The sequence below is a fragment of the Tachyglossus aculeatus genome, chromosome 25, assembly GCF_015852505.1.
Source record: "Tachyglossus aculeatus isolate mTacAcu1 chromosome 25, mTacAcu1.pri, whole genome shotgun sequence".
Classification (NCBI taxonomy): domain Eukaryota; kingdom Metazoa; phylum Chordata; class Mammalia; order Monotremata; family Tachyglossidae; genus Tachyglossus; species Tachyglossus aculeatus.
This window is the reverse complement of record NC_052090.1, coordinates 17,370,351-17,389,911: the sequence shown is the minus strand read 5'-3', so window position 1 is coordinate 17,389,911 and position 19,561 is coordinate 17,370,351. Positions and strand designations below refer to the sequence as shown.

The 19,561-nt window shown below is 44.4% G+C and overlaps 1 protein-coding gene across 1 annotated transcript in view; it reads left to right on the top strand.

Annotated features, from left to right (window-relative positions):
* The window catches only part of BPNT2 (3'(2'), 5'-bisphosphate nucleotidase 2), a 30,042-nt gene extending 12,315 nt beyond the window's left edge, over positions 1–17,727 (top strand). Inside the window, exons 2-5 of the mRNA XM_038766497.1 lie at positions 9,769–9,931; positions 12,263–12,358; positions 14,501–14,662; positions 16,711–17,727. Of these exons, the coding sequence (XP_038622425.1) occupies positions 9,769–9,931; positions 12,263–12,358; positions 14,501–14,662; positions 16,711–16,982 (693 nt within the window). The 3' untranslated portion in view covers positions 16,983–17,727. The remainder of the gene's footprint in view (positions 1–9,768; positions 9,932–12,262; positions 12,359–14,500; positions 14,663–16,710) is intronic.
* Positions 17,728–19,561: the final 1,834 nt, after the last annotated feature.

The window sequence follows — 19,561 nt, the reverse complement described above, 5'->3', positions numbered from 1 at the left end:
GGGATTAGAACCCAGATCTTTCTGATTTCCAAGCCCACGCTCTATCCACTAGGCCACGCTGCTTCTGTACCTGATTACCTTGTATTTATCCCAACCTTAGTACAGTGCTTGGCACATAGTAAGTACTTGACAGATATTTTATTATCATCATCAACATCATTGTTATCCCCTTTGTAGAGTTGTTAAAAGCAACCCTAGGAGGGGAATCCCAAATGGACGTTGATCCCTGGAGTAACTAATCAGTGCTTATTTGTTAGGGGTCCATAGGGAGTAGCCTGTGACTTGTAGGTTGATTCACTGGGGCCGGGGCCTGTGTTCTGTGCTGTCGCTCTGGCTGACTGGAGTCAGGGTGCTTGGGCTTTTGGTAGTTAGGGATAGGGGTGGGAAAGAAAGCCCAGACACAGCTAGGAGGCAGTGGAAGCAAGATCTAAAGCAGATACTTGAAGGGGAGGGAGGAAGAGTGGGGCCAGAACCTACTCAATGTACTTCGATCTCATCTGTCTTGCTGCGACCCCTTGCCCACATCCTGCTTCTGCCCTGGAATAATAATAATAATAATAATAAAATGATGATGATGATGCTGGTATTGAGCGCTTACTATGTGCCAAGCATTGTCCTGAGCCTTGGGGTAGATAAAAGGTTATTAGGTTGGATACAGAGAAGTTGTGACTTGCCTGAGGTCACACAACAGACAAGTGGCAGAGCCAGAATTAGAACCTAGGTCCTCTGATTCCCAGGCCCATGGTTTTTCCACTAGGCCACACTGCTTTTTATTGACTCATTTTACAGGCTTCAGCCTCTGTGGCGGTGTGTGCTCCCTTTTTTTCCAGAATTGGGATTTTTGTCGTTTATTCATGTAGCTCAAATGCTCCCACCTGAAATGAGGCTTGGAGGGGGTTCTCCCTTCCCCCTCCTCCCAGTAAGAAAAAGGAATAAGGAACTGCCTTTTTAGGATCAGTTGGAATTTTGTCCTGATTGTACAAGCAGCCTCACATTCTGGTGAGCATCAACTGTGGCCTGGTAAATTTGCAGGTGTTTCTCTGTCATAGTTACATTAGTGGCTTGGCGTTTTAGTTGTATTTGGATCAGACTCTAATTACCACTGAATCCTATGTTCACTGAAATGCTGATATGAAGTTGTGTTGGGAGCGTAGGTGATCACTGTTGTGAGCTGAGATATTTAGTCATTCCAAACCCATAATAAAAAGCCTTTAAATATTTTGAGGGTTCTTTCTGAACCTCTTAAAGTACAAGGAAAGTCAGTATCCCTAATGTGCACACTGCCCTACATATGTGTTAGCTTGCAAACATGAGCTTAGAGGCCTTGGGGAGCAGAGCTCTTAACCTGCACTTTTCTCTAGTCCAGAGTGGAGTTTAACATTGGCACAGGGATGGAGAGAAGAAAGACAAATCCTTTAGAAATACCACTTTTCCAGTTAGTTGGGCTAGATTCCATGAGCCACAAAAAAAACCCATCCGTAAGGCTATAGAAAAGGCATGAATCCTTAAGTAATCTCACACCTTAATTTCTCACACTATTTTTTTTTTGTTTTCTTAAATGGTATTTAAGATTTTACTATGCCAGGCACTGTACTGAGCACTGGGATTGATGTGTTGGCATAGTGTTGCCCTTGAAGACTCAAAGTCTTATTCCCCATTTTACAGATTAGGTAAGCGAAGTACAGAGAAGTTGAGTTGCCTTGCCCAAGGTCACACAGCAGACGAGTTGCAGAGTACCCAGGTCCTTCTGACTCTCAGACCCGCGATCTATCCACTAGGCCCTGCTGCTTCTCAAAGATGATATTGATTCCAGTCACCTATGCTTGTCTCCTTTACTTACTCTAAATTAATATCAGTGAATAAGACTTAACTCCTAAGTAATGAGACCTGGGCAGAAACGTTCATTTATCTTTATGGAACTTCTGATATGAGTATTTAATGCATTTTATATTGATCTTTGAGCTTAATAAATTTTAATCCGAGTAAACCGAAAGAGCTGGAAAGAGCGGTCCAAACTGCCAGGTCGTCTCTGGGAAGGTGGCGTTTCCATCTGCCTTTGGTCCTTTGGGGGGTGGGACTTCTGCGGTGGCAGGTTGCAAGGAGGGGGACCATCCCTTTCTTCTTGGGGGAGGGGGGGGAGGTGGCCCTTCTGCAGTTCCCGAGCCCCAGGAGTGGAAAGTGTCGGGGCTGCATATGTCTGGCTTTGGGTCCAGCAGGAGTTGGCACTTCGCTCCCTGGCGAGAGCCAGTGAAGCGGAGGTCTGCCATCCACTAGGCTGGACCCCACTCGCCAGAGAAAGGGCTGCTCCAACCCATCAGTTGGGCATTTTCTGGAGAATTCTCTGGGACCTCGCTTGGCCTGACTCTGGAGCAGGGTTGCTATCCTAAAAGGAGGTGACATGGCCTGGTAGGTTGTTTTCCCAGTTGGGAATCCCTCTTCAGAGTTCCCCACTGTCGCTGTACTGTGTTTTTCGAGTGGAAGTATTTTCCCAGGTTGTTATTTGTCCATCCTTAGCCCCACGGGTAGTCTTCTAAGGGAACTGGAAATTCTGAACTTTCAAGCTCTAATCTCAGGTCTCACTGACACCAGCCCTTTGGGCATGAGTAGCTTCCCCATCTATAAAATGACCATAATAATAGAGTAACCTAGATCATAGGGGCTCAGAAGTTTGCAGTAGCAATGTTTGTAACGTTTGAACTTGCCAAGCAGCAGGACTAATAAATAGTATCTAGAATTTCATTGGAGGATCTGAAGATCCTTTCAGGAAGGTGACCCATCACCCTTACAGCATTCCAAAACATACTAGCCCCAGTTGTACGTGCAGAGAAGCCAAGATGGAAACCGCACAAGTGACAGAGTGTGAATCACTGGTAGTGGGACTGAAACTTTGTCGGTGCTTTACAGACTAGATTTCGTGTGGCCGCAAAGAAATCAAATCCTTTTTGCTCTTACGTTTCAAACCCTCAAGGAAAGTGCAGTGTTTATCGGAAGTCTTTATAAAGTTGTTTTTTACTAATCAAAAATGTTTTTGTACATTTTTAACATCGTTAGTTTGGAAAGTAGATGAAGTACCAAGCCCTGTGACATGCCTTAGCTCTCACTGTGTTTTAGCTCTGTTGTCATATTCCATATTTCCTTTAAGCTTTTTAATGCTTATATTCTTGACTCTGGGAGTGTCTCCAGCTAAAACTGATGTTCCAGATAAACTAGCATAATATTTACTAAGGCAGTTGAAGGCAGTGAGCCCAGAGTGGGAGGTCTTGCCCCAGGGTCATGAGTCATTTCACGCTTCAAGATCTGGTAAGAGTTAGATGGGTCTCCAAGGAACCTAAAGACTCCACCTCCAACGAGTATGCCGCGGAGTCAACCTGAAATTAATTTTTGGGACTTTTCACAAGCTTCCTTATTTTTCTGCCTTACTGTGGAATGAATGGTTTTCTACTAATCAGTTTTGCGGTGCCCTTGCCAATGGTTTGTTGCTGAGGGCACTTTGACGGGAAGATCAGCTTGGTTGAGTCCCCAGAGGAGCTACTGAGCCCTTTTCCCCTTGTTCAACTGTAAAGTAGGGTTAATTTTAAGTAAGCTTTTAGTTTGAAGTTCCCCTTAAGCACTTGATTTCCACCCCACTCCCAACCCTACAGTACTTATGTGCCTCTCCTTATGCTCTCCCATGTCCCCTATCTGTAATTTATTTTACCATCTGTCTCCCCAACAAGCCTGTAAGTTCCTTGTGGTTAGGGATCCTGTTCACCAACCCTATTGCATTGTACTCTCCCAAGTGTTAAGTACAGTCCTCTGCATCCAGTAAGCCCCCAAAAACTTTAGTTAATAACATTAAGTGCTTACTGGGTGCAGAGCACTGTACTGAGCACTTGAGAGAGTAGAGTACAACAGACCACAAGGAGCTTGAAATCTAGAGTGAGAGACAGACTAAAGTAATTGGATGAGAGTAGGGAGAATGTTTAAGTGCTTAAAGGGTAGGGATCCAAATGTATAGGAAATGCAGAAGGGAGGGGGAGAAGGGGAAATGAGAATTTAGTAGGGGAAGGCCTCTAGGAGGAGATGGGATTTTAATAAGGTTTTTAAGATGGGGAGAGTGGTGGTCTGTTGTACAAATATATCATGTGATCTGTTCCAGACCAGAGGAAGGATGCTGATGAGGGATCGTAAGAGATACTTACCGACCGGCTAACTCAACTTGGGTTCAGTAAAAATAAGCCAGCTTTCTACATCTGGGCTCTTAATAATGTGGCTCCAGCTTAAACCCAAAATTGTGTTCTCAAATTTTTAGGAAAAGACTGGGGGCAAATCATGAATGTGTTTATACCTTAGATGCCCAGGAAGGCTTTTCTTGTGGGACACTTGGGACAAAATCCAGGAAGGAGGATTTTGTAATTGCTCATAGGTGTGATACAGTCTTGCTTTCTGGAAAGGAAAAAAAAACCCACACGTTTGATTCCATTCTTTCTGGAATAGAATTGATGCATGCTTTTAGTTTTACCTGAAGTGCAGTAAAGTTGTGAAAATCAGTTGTAGTGATCTTAGTTCGTTAAACTTCATTAACCTCAGTCAGTGGTATTTATTGAGTGCTTGGTGTGTGCAAAGCACTGTACTCAGTGCTTGGGAGAGTACAATATGACAAGCACATTCCCTACCCACAGCGAGCTTACACCCTAGTCTCCTTGCTGAAGTCTGAACTTATTGAAAGCCTCCAGTGAGTTTTCTCTCCTAGAAAATGAAGAGTTAACTTCTTGCACTTACCTTCCTCAGCCCCTACATTTAATCTCCTGTAATGATTTTAGCATGAGAACAACATATAAACATAATTACAGATGTGTAGCGTATCCTCTGTGACAAGAAGAGTAAAGCGTCCTATAAGGAGTAGCCGGTTTCCTGATCCCCTTCACCCAATGCTGACTGCTCTTCTTTGGGTAAGCTGGTACCTTTACAGTAGTGTGCAGTTGTGGCATTTATCAAGGGCCAAACGCCGTCAGCGCTGACGAGATAATCCAATCAAGCAGATGATTTCTTTGTAATTCATTCAGTACGATGCTTTGGCCAATATGTAGGCTTATTTTTAGCAATAGTACTTTGAAATGCATTGGTCACTTATCTCCAAGTTTAGAAAAAAGCCTGCCTACACTTTAAGTGCATATTTTTACGCACTTATTATCCCCCGAAATATTTTGCTTTGATGTGATTCTTTTTAAGACCCAGATCATAGGAATTTTAAGCTCCTTGTTGGCAGGAATTGATCATATACAGTACTTTATTGTAGTGTTCCCGCCCAGGAACTTGGTACAGTGTTCTGCACACAGTAAAAGTTCACTAATGCCCTTGATTGAATGTGAAGACGTTTGCTGCTGGCACAGCCCTGCCTCATTGATGACTCGTTACAGGTTGGGCTGATTTCAGTACTGCATCAGCTAAAATGGCCTGCCAGTGACAAAACCCTTGTGCTTAACGGTCTGCACCCCGATTAGCACAGAGGAAATATTGTGCGGAATCAGGACCACGGCCCATCCGATCCAGTATTCTATCATCTCCCTCCAGGGGCAAGTCACTTAACTTCTCTGTGCCTCAGTTACCTCATCTGTAAAATGGGGATGAAGACTGTGAGCCCCACGTGGGACAATCTGATCACCTTGTAACCTCCACAGAGCTTAGAACAGTGCTTTGCACATAGTAAGCGCTTAATAAATGCCATCATTGTTATTAGAGTAGAAAGATAAGGGAGAAGCAAGATAGGAGCATAAAGACAAGGGCATAAGTGGCATGGGGCTACTCCTATTAAAGAAGTCCTGCAGAATCACTCTGAAGGACTTCCCCACTGTCTGAGATCTCCAACATTGGAATTCAACAAGCAGACAGAATTGGGTCTGTGTGGGTGCGTGTTTGTAAGCTTTATTTGCCACTAAGAAGTGGGGACACCTGCCCCAGGATGCTGCACACTTCCCCACCCCAAGTAAGCTAACCACCTTGCAAAACAGCAAGCAAGCAACCCTCTCCCCACATTCCCACACTCACTACCTCCCACCCTCCAGGAGTTTCTCCTCAGTCATATTCAGTGCCTCTAGCTGGTTCCCTCTGCTCCCAGGAAGCTTTCTCTTCGCAGCTATTCTCTGAGCACCTCGGAATTCAGCTTCTATTATCTTTGGCCCAGTGCAGACATCCTGGGCCTTTCTCCTGAGCGTTGGGGGGTGCAATTTTGATCACTGCCATGTTCTTTCCTCACTGTGAATGTTTGCATTGCCAAGTACATTTATGCAGCCATAATCTTTGGTTCAACAAACATTAGTTCTACCTGTCATTAACCAGCTGTCCCAGAGGACAATCTGCTCCCCCAAGCACACATACATCCTCAATCAGAGTAGTCGACATTTTCCCCTTGCTTTCCAAAAAATATACCTGGGGTTAAGCAAAATTGCAAAGGCAACGAAGCAAGACTAATTGTAACCAGACAAAAATAATAATGATAATGATGATGGCATTTATTAAGCACTTACTGTGTGCAAAGCACTGTTCCATGCGCTGGGGAGGTTACAGGGTGATCAGGTTGTCCTACGGGGGCTCACATTCTTAATCCCCACTTTACAGATGAGGTAACAGGCACAGAGAAGTGACTTACCCAAAGTCACACAGCTGACAATTGGTGGGGCTGGGATTTGAACCCATGACCTCTGACTCCAAAACCCGGGCTGTTTCCACTGAGCCACACTGACAAGCAAAACAGCTTAAAGGGAACTGGAGAAAGCAGGGGAAGTGACCATAGCAAATGCAGGGACAGCTAGATGATGGCAATTAGAATTAATGCATCGACCAGATACTTTGTAATGCAAACTTTCAGTGGAGGAGTGGAGAGCGTGCAGGAAGCAAATGATGCAATCTTAACAATGTTGACTAAGAGACTCGGGCAGAGGAAATGATGGAAATGCAAACACAGAACAGGGCACAGTATATAATAATAATAGGTCCATGGTAAAAACCGAACACAAGAACCCTTGTTCATTTGAACAAGCAGAGCAAACACTTCAAACGGGTAGGGGCTGTGTTGCACGACTTGTCTTTTGCCGTCGAGTCGACTCCGACCCATAGCGACGCCATGGACACATCTCTTCCAGCATGCCCCAACTCCGTCTGCAGTGGTTCTGTAGTGTATCCGTCGTTTTCTTGGTAAAAATCCAGAAGTGGTTTACCATTGCCTTCTTCCATGCAGTAAACCTAGGTATCCACCCTTGACTCTCTCCCATGCTGCTGCTGCCCAGCACAGGTGGGTTTCGCGTTGCAGGACAGCCAAAGCAAAATAAAATCGTACACCTAAACCAAAGAAAAAATAGTAAGCGGTCATGTAAGAGATCTAGACTCGTAAGCTCATGGGGAGGGAACGTGTCTGCCAACTCTGTTGAATTCTGCTCTCTCAGGTGCCTAGTGTAGGGCTCTGAAGACAGTAGTGTTCAATAAATAGCACTGATTGATTGAAAAAAGGCCATCCCAGAATTGGGACGGTTCATTTAATTCAGTCGTATTTATTGAGTGCTTACTGTGTGCAGAGCACTGTACTTCTAACAGAAAGCAAATTACAATGCTCTATTAAAGTGAATTTTGAGAGTAATTAGGTTTTGGACCCAATCCCCCGCTTTTTATTGTATTCTTTTTAAAGGGGGGAATTAAAAACACGAAATGAAGTCAAATGAGTAAGTATACTGACAAATCCGGAACACTGATAAGGCCAATTAGCAGAGGAAAAATCAAAATCTTTTAGGGAGAGTTTTGAGATGAAAATTAATGGTATATTTCAAAAGCCAAAAAATACAATTAGGATGAAAAGTCAAATATGAATTAGGGGCAAACAGGGTAGCACCCATGTATTTTATTGTTTAAAATGCTGCTTTTACTTCTCGTAGCCATAGCATTTTTTGACAGTCTAGTTGTCCGGAGGACTGACTGAGAACAGAGTACTTACATGGTGTCAACATCTTGATAGATCCTTCATTTCTTCCATGGCAGCCACTTGTGGGTCATTCAGTTCTGCCCTAACCTGTAGTTTGTGCTCTTCAATCAGTGGTATTTATAGAGCCCTTGCCATATACAGAACAGTGTACTAAGGGTGTGGGTAAGTTGGTAGCCCTATTTTCCCCGGCTCACTCTCCCTTCTGCATCATCTGTGCACTTGGATCTAGAGCCTGGGCTTTGGAGTCAGAGGTCATGGGTTCAAACCCCGGCTCCGCCAACTGTCAGTTGTGTGACTTTTTGGGCAAGTCACTTCACTTGTCTGGGCCTCAGTTACCTCATCTGTAAAATGGGGATTAAGACTGTGAGCCTCCCATGGGACAACCTGATCACCCTGTAACCTCCCCAGCGCTTAGAACAGTGCTTTGCACATAGTAAGTGCTTAATAAATGCCATCATTATTATTATTATATGATATGTGCCCCAACCCCACAGCACTTATGTACAAATCTTTAAATTATATATTTTAAATTACTGATTTAGTCATTAATGTCTGTCACCGCCTCTAGACTGTATGCTCATCATACAGGGAATGGGTCTGCCAAATCTGTTGTATTGTTCTCTCCCAAACACTTAGTACTGTGCTCTGCATATAGTAAGCACTCAATAAGTATGGTCAATTGATTGATTGATTGATTAGTAGCTTTGGTAGACAGGATCCCGGCCTTGAGGGCACTTGCAGTCTTGGAGAACCTTGTGTTAGGGAGCAGTCGGGTCAAGATTGACTTCAGTGGACATTGTGGTTACCTATCAACCGCCATATCAAGCAAAAAAATCCTCACTATTAGCTTCAAAGCTCTCCATCACCTTGCCCCTTCTTACCTCACCTCCCTTCTCTCCTCCATCTCAGCCCGCACACTCCGCTCCCCTGGAGCTGACCATCTCACTGGGCCTGGTTCTCGCCTGTCCTGCTGTCGATCCCACCTCTGGCCCGGAATGCCCTCCCTCCTTAAATCTGCCAAACAGTCACATTCCCTCTCCCCCCACCCCCCAAAGCCCTACTGAAGGCCCACCTCCTCCAAGAGGCTTTCCCTGACTGAGACCCCCCATTTCCTCAGCTGCTCCTCCCCTTCCCATCACCCCGACTCGCTTCTCTTGCCCTACCCTGTCCCTGCCCCACAGCTCCCGTGTATATGTCGATATATATTTACATATCTATTGTGCTATTTATTTGCATTAATGCCTGTTTACTTGTTTTGTTGTGTAACCTTTTTTGCTGCCGTATTGCATTTGGTAATCCTTGTCCACTGCCATTCTGTGGCCTTTAGGAGGAGGTTTTGACTTTGCCTGCTTGTCAAAGATGCTTGTAGATGATTAATTACTATATGTGCTTCTAGTATCTTATTCAGTTCCCTGGTTTTTAACACCTTTGAATTCCGTTGTCTGTTTTCCCATTTCCAATCATTAAAGTAGCAGCTTGTGTTCACTGATCCAAAGTTAAGCCTATTATTCTTACACTCTTGATATATTCCTCCCTGTCAGTAAGCATTAGTTCTTGAACAGCTTTGCCTCAGGTTGGTTTCTCTTCTTTCTGGATCATAAAGTTGTCCTCTGCTAAACTTATTATGTGGGTGGCATCCGTAAAGGCAGGCAGGCAGTCTACAGTTGGAATTCTCCTGGATAATGGTGTTTCTAAACTTAAAATGTTTAGAAACTTAAAACATGTAAAAATAGATGCCATGGGGTTGGGGTCTGTGTGTGTTTGTGTGTGTGTTGAGGATGGAGCCATGATGACTGTAATTATAATTTCTGCACCAGATAAATACTGAGGAACACGTGGATGCAGCCGATCAGGAGACCGTCTTATGGGATCGCAGAATTCCTGAGGATATCCTGAAGAAAATAACCAAACCAAAAGAGGTACCAGCAGAAAGTGTTACCGTTTGGATTGACCCACTTGATGCCACACAGGAATATACAGGTAACTCTAGGTTGTTGCTGTTGCTCCCAATGTGAAGGTGTTCCTATTTTGATATACTGAAAGGAAAACAGCTTGGCAAAAAATGTTCTGGGGTCAGAAATATGTTGGCAGTGAAGTCGTCAAAATGCTTGTGCCTGATCAGACTCATTTGAAAAATGAGATCCCAGCATCTCATCTGCAGGTGTTTTAGAAACCCAGCGTTGCCGAGATGGTGCTTCAAAACAGTAATATGGGTTTGAGTCTCATTAAGTGGAGGGTTCAGTCAATCCCGGGTTCTAAGACATATTTGCAAAGAAATAGTGATATTTGAAATCCAAGGGGGCAATTATTTTATTTAGTAAGATTACATCACTGAACTCCTGAAATGTTTTAGACTTATTGAGTGCCCATTTGGTGCTGTACTAGGCGCTCGAAGTAAAGAATAATGAGGTGACATGGTCCTTGCCCCATAAGGAGCTTTCACCCCAGCAGAGGAGACAAACATAAAAGATATGCAGTAGTGATAGTAATCATGGTATTTGTTGAGTGCTTACTATGTGCCAAGCCCTGTCCTAAGCGTTGGGATGGATACAAGATAATCACTGTGAAAATGAGCACTTAGAGGGGGTGTAAATAAGTTCATAAGATGGCTGAAGGGGTGATATGGCCCAGGGTACTGAGACGAGCTGGTTAGAGGAGATGGGATGCCAGGAGGGCTTTGACTGTGGAGGAGCTCTGCTCTTTTGGATTTGGGGAGGGATGGAGAGGGTTTCAGATCGGGGGGCTCATTGTGAGTGAGGGGAGGGAGGCAAGAGCATCAAGAGCAAGGTACAACTGAAAGGTTGTGGCTTGGGAAATAGGGGATGGAGAGCTCTGAAGTTGACTATGAGGAGAGATGCAGGTAGATGATCCGGCAGTAGCAGGCAGTATGTAGTTTGGAGCGGGAAGAAGACCAGCAAGGGCACTAATGCAGTAATGTAGAACAGGCAGTGCTGGAACTCCTACTGGGACCTGTCTGCGTGGGCTGAGAGGCAGCAGGTGGATCGGGGAGATGTGCAGGAGGAATCAGCAGGATTTGGCAGTAGACATGTGAGAGTTTAACGGGTAGTGAAGGGCCGAGGATGACACCAAAGTTGTGGATTTCTGGGATGGAAAGGATGATGCTTCTTCTGAGCAGGGAACGTGTCTACCAACTCTGTTATATTGTACTCTCCCAAGCACTTAGTACAGCAGGGCTCTGGTAACCGCTCAGTAAATACCATTGAGTGATTGATGGTTTGGCCATTGAGATGGGAAACTCAGAGGTCCTTCCTCTAAGCGGACATAACCTGGAGGCAAAAGGGGATGCCGGGTGGAGGTCAGGGCTGGAGAGGTCAATTGGGGAGTCATCTACGTAGAGGTGGCACCTGAAGCTGTGTGAGTGGATGAGAGCCCCCAAAAAGTGAGTGTAAAATGAGAAGACTAGAGGACACAGAACCGATGCCCACCATAAAGAGCAACAGATCGAGGAGGATTGGGATGGCGTAGCATCCTTTAGATTGGGTTGTAATAGAGAAGTGACTCAAATCACAAAGTTGATCAACTGCTAAAATATGAAGTCAGAAATCTGTCACTGAATTAGCGGTCCCTTCTTGGGCAATCACTGGCAATGTAATATTGGTCTGCTCCTGAGGATACTACTACTAATAATTGTAGAATTGGTAAGTGCTTACTCTGTCCTAAGCGCTGGGGCTCACAGTCTTAGTAGGAGAGAAAACAAGAATCGAATCCCCATTTTACATTTTTCAACTGAGGCCCAGTTTAGGAAAAGCGACTTGCCCAAAGCCATGCAGCAGGTAAATGTCAGAGCCAGGTTTAGAGTCCAGCTAGTTGGACTCTCAGCCCTCTGCTCTTTCCACTAGGCCATGCTCCAAGTACGTGTGAATTCGAGATCTTGCAAAAGCCCTGAAGAATTCACAACACTTAAACTTTGTCACAGAAGGCAGTTGTCAGAACTCAGGAAAAATCTATCGCCAGAGAGCCCCGTGTGGGACAAGGACTATGTGATATCATTGCATTCGTGTATTTACCCCAGCACTTAGCAAATGCCATTATTATTATTATTTCAAATAATGCAACTTTGGTGTAAAAAGGAGCATCTGTTAGCGCTCACAGGAACCCAGTCGTGCATTCAGTACGGTGCTCTATAGACAATACTGACTCACTGGGACCTCATAGGCCCGGTAAATGTAGCACTGCTCCAGCCTTCCCCAGATCTTTAGCTCACAGTATCCTAAAATGAGGGGGACGGGGAGGGCCTCGTGCCTTGCTGGAGATTTGATTTTAACATTGCTGCTTTTCTGTTCCCCTTAGAAAACCTCCGGCAGTATGTCACTACAATGGTGTGCGTCGCTGTAAACGGTGAACCAGTACTTGGAGTAATACATAAGCCATTCTCTGCCTATACAGGTATATTGATTCAGTTTGTTGCAGTATGTTCTCTGTAGATCCTGATGCACACAACACATCTAACACCTTGGTAGGCACAATGAACTCTTTCAGACTGTGAGGGTGCTTTGCACTGTATTAAATGACCCTATAGTAAGTGTCCCCGGTACTTTTTATCTTAAGGCATTCAAGGCCCATCCCATCGTATTAGCTCTAGTGTCTCAGTTGGACATTCTAGGAGTAAATTAGGCAAGTTATCATTACAGTCCTCCCACCTGCACACTCTTGGCCTGATGAAAGAGTCTTTGCGCCTGCCAGAATGGTCCTTTATTCCTAGGGCGGCTGGTTAACAAAAATGTGACTCATCACATCGCATGACACACCTGATGTGTGGAGGTGGTGGTTTTATCATTTTTCAGGAGAGAATCACAGAGGGGTTCTCAAGCTTTTCCGTGCCTGGATATATTCTTTTTGGCATTTTAGGTAATGGTGCAAAGGGCTGCCACAAATCTTAGTTAAGTTTCAGACAGGAGAACAGTATTTTGCACAATCAGAAATTGTGGCTAACCCACCCACTGAAAGGAAAGCTAGTTTGCCATGCAAGTATTGCGGCAGCCACCTGAGGTGGCGTATAAGGCACTGCTAGTCCTGGATTCACGCTGTTCCATTTTGGATAGATACGGCACTGTACTTTGGGAATACAGATTTTACAAACATCTGGAAAGTGATTCCTAAAGCTGACTTATTCCCAAATCGACACACGCGATATTGGCCGATTCCCTTATCACTTTTTTCTTCTCCTGGACTTAAAGTGCCCAGCGAGCAACAAGAGTGGAGTGTCGGGTCCTTTTTTCCTCTTCAGAATCTCTCTCAAGTAGTTATAGGACTGTGATCAGGTAGCAGGACTTGGAAAATTTTGTCATGCAAGTTATCCAGTGCATAGTCTTCCTGTAGAGCTAAATGTGCACTTATTTCCGCAGAAAGAATCTAATCTGATGGCCGGGCTGTTTTTATTTTTGTTAGAGAGTACTGACCTCTACAGGCAATGTTACAATCACATATTTAAAGGAATCTTTGTAATCCTGTTGTGTTTGCCAGCTATAATCTTTCTTAGGGGCAAGTTTAATTATTTTGGCTTGTTAATATGTTATTTCTGAATTTCCAATACACTTTTCTCTCTCGCTTTGCTGACTTGAGCTATAACATTCAAGATACCCAACACCCACTGCTCTCTATTGGATTTCACCTATATGGAAAAAATTGCTAGTTATGGCTGGTCGCTCTTATCCTCTGGGGCGCGGGGACTAGCAGAGAATTGCTTCCCTAGCTCGGGTGTTGAATAATTACCATGGTATTCATTAAGTGGTGATTATGTGCCCCATACTGTACTAAGCACTAGGCTTAGATACGAGATAATCACATTGGACCCAGGGGAATCATGGCAGAGGGGCAAAGTAAACATTTTCTAGAATGTTTCAAATGAGCACAGCAATACATCTTTTCTCGAGGTTGGCAGAAGCCGGAGAGAAGAATTCAGGTAAGGGGCCTCGTATTCATTTTCATTCATTCATTCAATCGTATTTATTGAGCGCTTACTGTGTGCAGAGCACTGTACTAAGCCCTTGGGAAGTACAAGTTGGCGACATATAGAGACGGTTCCTACCCAACAGCGGGCTCACCGTCTAGAAGGGGGAGACAGGCAACAAAACAAAACATATTAACAAAATAAAATAAGTAGAATAAATATGTACAAGTAAAATAGAGTAATAATAAATAGAGTAATAATATTCCCTGTAGAGTTCATATGCAGAACTTGGACAATTTGGTTGGTACATTCCACCAGCTAGAAACAGGAGATGGAGCCTCCTGTGCAGTCTTCCACTTTTAAAAATCAGGTGGGGGTTGTCTTTTTTGTTTTTTTCAGTATTTTATGTTTGAGTTTCTGAGAAGCTGACTTCCTTACCCAAACATTTTGGAAAATCACAGTAGGTATAAAAGAGCTGACTTTTTAAATAAGCCAAATGCTGTTTCATTTGCTTAGTGATTTTTCCTCTGTAAACAGAGCCACTGCTGCTGTCTTTTGAACCTGGGTCAGAAGGATGATTTCTGTGGTTGACACAGCGAGCATCTCCCCCAAAATCTCTCTGGATTTTGCTTTTACAGCCTGGGCAATGGTGGACGGAGGATCAAATGTGCAAGCCCGAACCTCCTACAATGAAAAGACCCCAAGAATCATCGTTTCCCGCTCTCATTCTGGGACTGTCCAGCAACTTGCTCTTCGGACATTTGGAAATGAAACCACGATCCTCCCAGCTGGTGGTGCAGGTATGTTTCCCCCCCCCGGGGGTATAGCCAGCCCCCCTGAAGGTGGCCATAACACGCCTCCCACAGCACTTCCAAGGAAGGATTGGTTCTTGTTACACTGGCGGGTTTGCCCCTGCCTCGACTGGCTGCTACGGTGGCCTTCCACGGCCTGCTGCCAGGAGACTTTTTGGCCCTCCGCCATTCTCCCATGTCACTCTCCTAGAACAGCCCCCCTCGGGGAACCTTACCCTCATGACTCCCATCCAGCATGGCCAGTGGGTTGTGGTGAACAACAGGATATCTTTATTGGTAATCCTTCCTTGCCACTTCATGTTGGTGTGGTCTATAGGGGATCTGTGCTTAGCACCTAAGAAATAAGTACCCTGTTTTTGCTATCCCAGCTCGGCCACTTGTTAGCTGAGACTTTGGGCAAGTCACTTTACTTCTCTGAGCCTCAGTTACCTCATCTGTGAAATGGGGATGAAGACTGTGAGCCCCATGTGGGACAAGCTGATCACCTTGTAACCTCCCCAGCGCTTAGAACAGTGCTTTGCACATAGTAAGCACTTAATAAATGCCATTATTATTATTATTATTATTATTATTATTATTATTATCGACCAATCAATAATGTGCATTGAGCACTTACTAAGTGCTTGGGAGACTGCAGCACGCTAGAGTTGGTAAATATGATCCCTGCCCCTGAGGAGCTAAGTGTCTTCTCTAGTTCCACAGAGGTGGTTGTGAAAAGTTGAGGGGTAATATTAATTAAAATGCATATTATTTTCCACAATCCCTACACAAAAGAGATTATTAGAGCATGCACTTGGGTCCTGATCCCAGCTCCGCCACTTGGGCGAGTCACCTAAGTGACTTGGGCGGGACTGGGGCCAACCTGAGGTTCTTGGAAGTGCTTAAAAGCTTAACAATTAATTGAACATTTGCTCAGCTGGGTTATGTTTGGTCCTTTTCCTTCCACTGTTTAACTGGCCTGAGCCACCTCAAAGAGCTTTTCGCCTTCAGAAATATTGCCGGTCTTAACTCTGCACTAGATGAAATACCAGTTCATTATCTTAACCTACAAATTGGTTTGGCGTGTCACCGCCATGGGGGACGTTCCAGTCACCTATTGTTGCTGCGTTGTAAAGCCAACATATCAGACTAATGGCCAACCTCGATCCTCATAAATGTGCCCACTTCACTGGAATTATATATTGTGTCCCGCCCTCCAAGGAGCTAGTCATTGTTGGCTACCAGTTTCCTACCATCCCTGCGCTTGCCCAGACGCAGTGGTTTGTAGGGCAGCCCTTGCTGTAAAGGAGTTAACTTCAAGTATAAAATCTGGATGATGCCTGTAACTTCAACTAAGGGACCATTTTGAATGTTCCTTTTGACTTCATAGTAAGTAACGGGAAATTAAGAACCCCATGAGGGAGTATAGCACATTCTACTTTGAGAAGCTTTTATTTTTTTTTCCTCGGGAGCTAAACTTCTGCATGATCCCTCCTGAAACCCCACCTCCCCCCCGGAGGCATTTCTCAACTCAGTGAGGAGCAGCGTAACTTAGTGGACAGAGCACGAGCCTGGAAATCAGAAGGACGTGGGTTCTAATCCCCAAGTTTCTGCCACATGTCCGCTGTATGTCACTTAAATTCTCCGGGCCTCAGTTACCTCACCTGTAAAATGGGGATTAAGAGGGTGTGCCCCATGTGGGATGGGAATTTTGTCCAACTGCATGAGTTGTATCTACCCGAGTGCTTAGAACAGTGCTTGGCACAAACTAAGCACTTAACAAGTACCATAATCATTATTATTATTCTACAGGCCCCAGACATATCATCCCAATAACCACCCCGTAGCATTTTTTCCATCCCTGCCCACTATATCCTGTATTAACTTTGTAAGCTACCTTGAAGATAAGCGCTGTCCCAAGCGCTGAGAGAGTGTGAGTGTGTGCGTATATAGCGCCGTGCAACCTGCTACTAAAGTAACTTGGAATCAGCACACATTAAATACTTACTGCAGAGCCCTTTTCCAAATAACCAAATCATTGCATTTCTTATTTTTAGGGTACAAAGTTTTATCCCTCTTGGATGTTCCCGATGAGAATCAAGAAAAAGCTGATATATATATCCACGTGACATACATTAAGAAGTGGGATATATGTGCGGGCAACGCCCTTCTGAAAGCACTGGGGGGCCATATGACTACCCTAAGTGGTGAAGAAATCAGTTACGTTGGTCCAGATGGCAACGAAGGGGGACTCCTTGCCAGCATCAATATGAACCATCAGGCCCTAGTCCAAAAACTCCCAGAGCTAGAGAAGGCCGGACGTAAATAAGGTCATTAATACGGGAGAGATGCACAAACCCTGAGTCCCAAGGCCCCGTGGGAGACAGACGCTGCATGATGATTCCAGAAACCAACTCCCTTTTCTGACTGAACAGAGCAACTCGGAGCCCTGTTCCCTGTCTTTCTAAACTGCACGGTGAGGAGCGAGAATGCAGTGGCACGGCAAAGTTCCAGTCTTCATTTGTGAGGCTGCTTTCGTAAAGCTGATGTCCTCGAGGTGCAAAAGCACATCTATAGATTTGTAAAGTAAAATCCACATCGTTTCAACTTACCACTGTCACACTGCATCGTGAGTCATCTCTCACCTTCCGTGGAAGTTGTCTTTTCATCTGGAATGAGGCAGAAGAGGAGGATTGATGAGTGTGGGTTCTGTAACGTACGTTTTTACTACGTCTAATGGAAAACAAGACTCAGGGGGCTTCCCCCACTTTGATAGAAAGCACAGGAAGCCAGACACCATTTATATGCAACAACTGTGCTGTGTTTTGCCCAGTATTGCAGGTTAATAGAAAATACAAAAACGTTGGTGATTTCTAAATCATTACACTTGAAGGCTGTGCATTTTCAGAGACCACAGTGTTGCCCATTTCTATCGTCCCTCTGAAATGTGCATGTCCCTTTTGGGCCACCATTTGTGAGCACTGTACAGATTTTTCCGAATTGGGCTGGAGATCTCACCCCTCTCTGATTTTTATCTTGGGAATGCCGAAGTAGTAAAGATTTGTTTTAAATTATTAAGTGAATAGGCTTTTTACGGTATGCTCCTGGCAAAAATCCTGGTACACTTCAAGTGGCCACTTTCTGCCTTTCAGTTTCAGGCCAAAACAATGGGGCTTAGAGTTCATTTAGGGGAAATTCCCTTCCACCCACACTTCATAATTCCTAGTTTGAGTCAAGGAAACCATAACCTTCACCTTGTGTGGTTAGAGCTGGCACCTTTCTCTGTGAGCTTTGTCCTTGATCAGGAAACCTGGTTTCCCTCAGTGTGGGGATGTGTCTGGGCAGCTTGTGTTTTCATCGTCTCCCAGAGCGTTGCTAATTTCTTTCTCGGTGGGCGGTAGTTTTCCACGGAGATCTGTATTACGCAGCGTCTAGAGAACTGTGTTCTTGTAGGGGAATCCAGTATTCAACAGGGTGACTGTTTAGACACCAGGGAACTCCTGACCAATACTAGCGCTCGGGCCAACGCGGGGTTACCCTTGGAGAGGGAAACCGTCGGAGCTCCAGTTCCAGTGGGTTTCACTAAGCCATAAGATCTTCTTGTCGCGTATAGCACAAAGGGCGAGATCGCTGAGTGAGACGCCTGCATTCATCCTGCAAACCATTATTAGTAATAAGGATTATGCATGTATTTAAAAAAGAACTCAATCTCCATCTGCTTGATGTTTTGGGATTTTTGTGGGTATCTTCAAGAAGATGGCAAGGAAAAAAGTTACTGAACCATTATCTGATCCAGGATACTACAGCTCTTAGAGGAGCCGGATGCTTTCTGGGTAGTTGAGAGAATAAGTGGACTTTTTTTTTACCTATAGGAAGGAAGACTCAATCCCCATTATGTGACCAAGCAACTGAATTTGTTAAACTTGCATGCAAATTTGAAATTCTTTTAACTGTACAATACTTTAAGCTGTTAGCCATCATTTGGTTCACTGATACCTTTTTAAAGTACATGCATAACGTAGTATTTCCTTGGGCCTGTGATTCTGGAGAGAGGGTTATTCAAGAACCCATCAGACTTGCTTTTGAGTGTTTCCCTGACTGCTCGACTGAAAACAAAAATGCCAAGCGCTTTAAGCATTGAACATTGTGTGTTAAAAGTACCTTGGTTTTTAAAAATATCATCATCATCAATCGTATTTGAGCGCTTACTGTGTGCAGAGCACTGTACTAAGTACTTGGGAAGTACAAGTTGGCAACATATATCAGATTGAGGCATTAAGAAAATAATGCTAATCAGTTCAAATCGGTCCCAGTTGTATTTTTGGTGAAATCAGAAGTTGACTTTAGTCATGATTACAGGTGCCTCACCGAGCTGTTGGAATCATCTGGTGTGTTGGGATCACCTACGCACATGTTGGGATTGGGGCAGAGGCCCTGGGTGACTGACACTACAAACAGGGCGGTGTCCTTTTTCCATGCCAAAGTTCTGGCTATTTACACATTTATCAAAACTTTTTGATACGTACCAATTTCAGTGTCCCCTTCCCTTTGGGTACGTGAGGTGGTGATGTTTAAAAACTGTTACCACGAATTCTTAGAAAGTGAATGTAATTTTCATTTTCAGTTGTTAAACGTTAAAGAGCTGCCAGGAAAGTGTTTGTTTTGGGGTTTTTCTGCTAGGTGGTGAAAAACGGGATTTAAAAGTAATTTTCCATTTGGGGATAAAGTTTGCTATAGTAGCCAAGCTTCTCCAGAAGCAAAAGGGGATGAACTGCAGTACCACAACTTGGTACTGCTGTCTGGTGCAGACGACTTTTCCTTTACAATGATGGGATTCACCTAGTGCTGTACTGAACTAGCGGAATCTTCAAGAAGGAAGAGATGTGCCAAATAGATGACCTGCTGGAC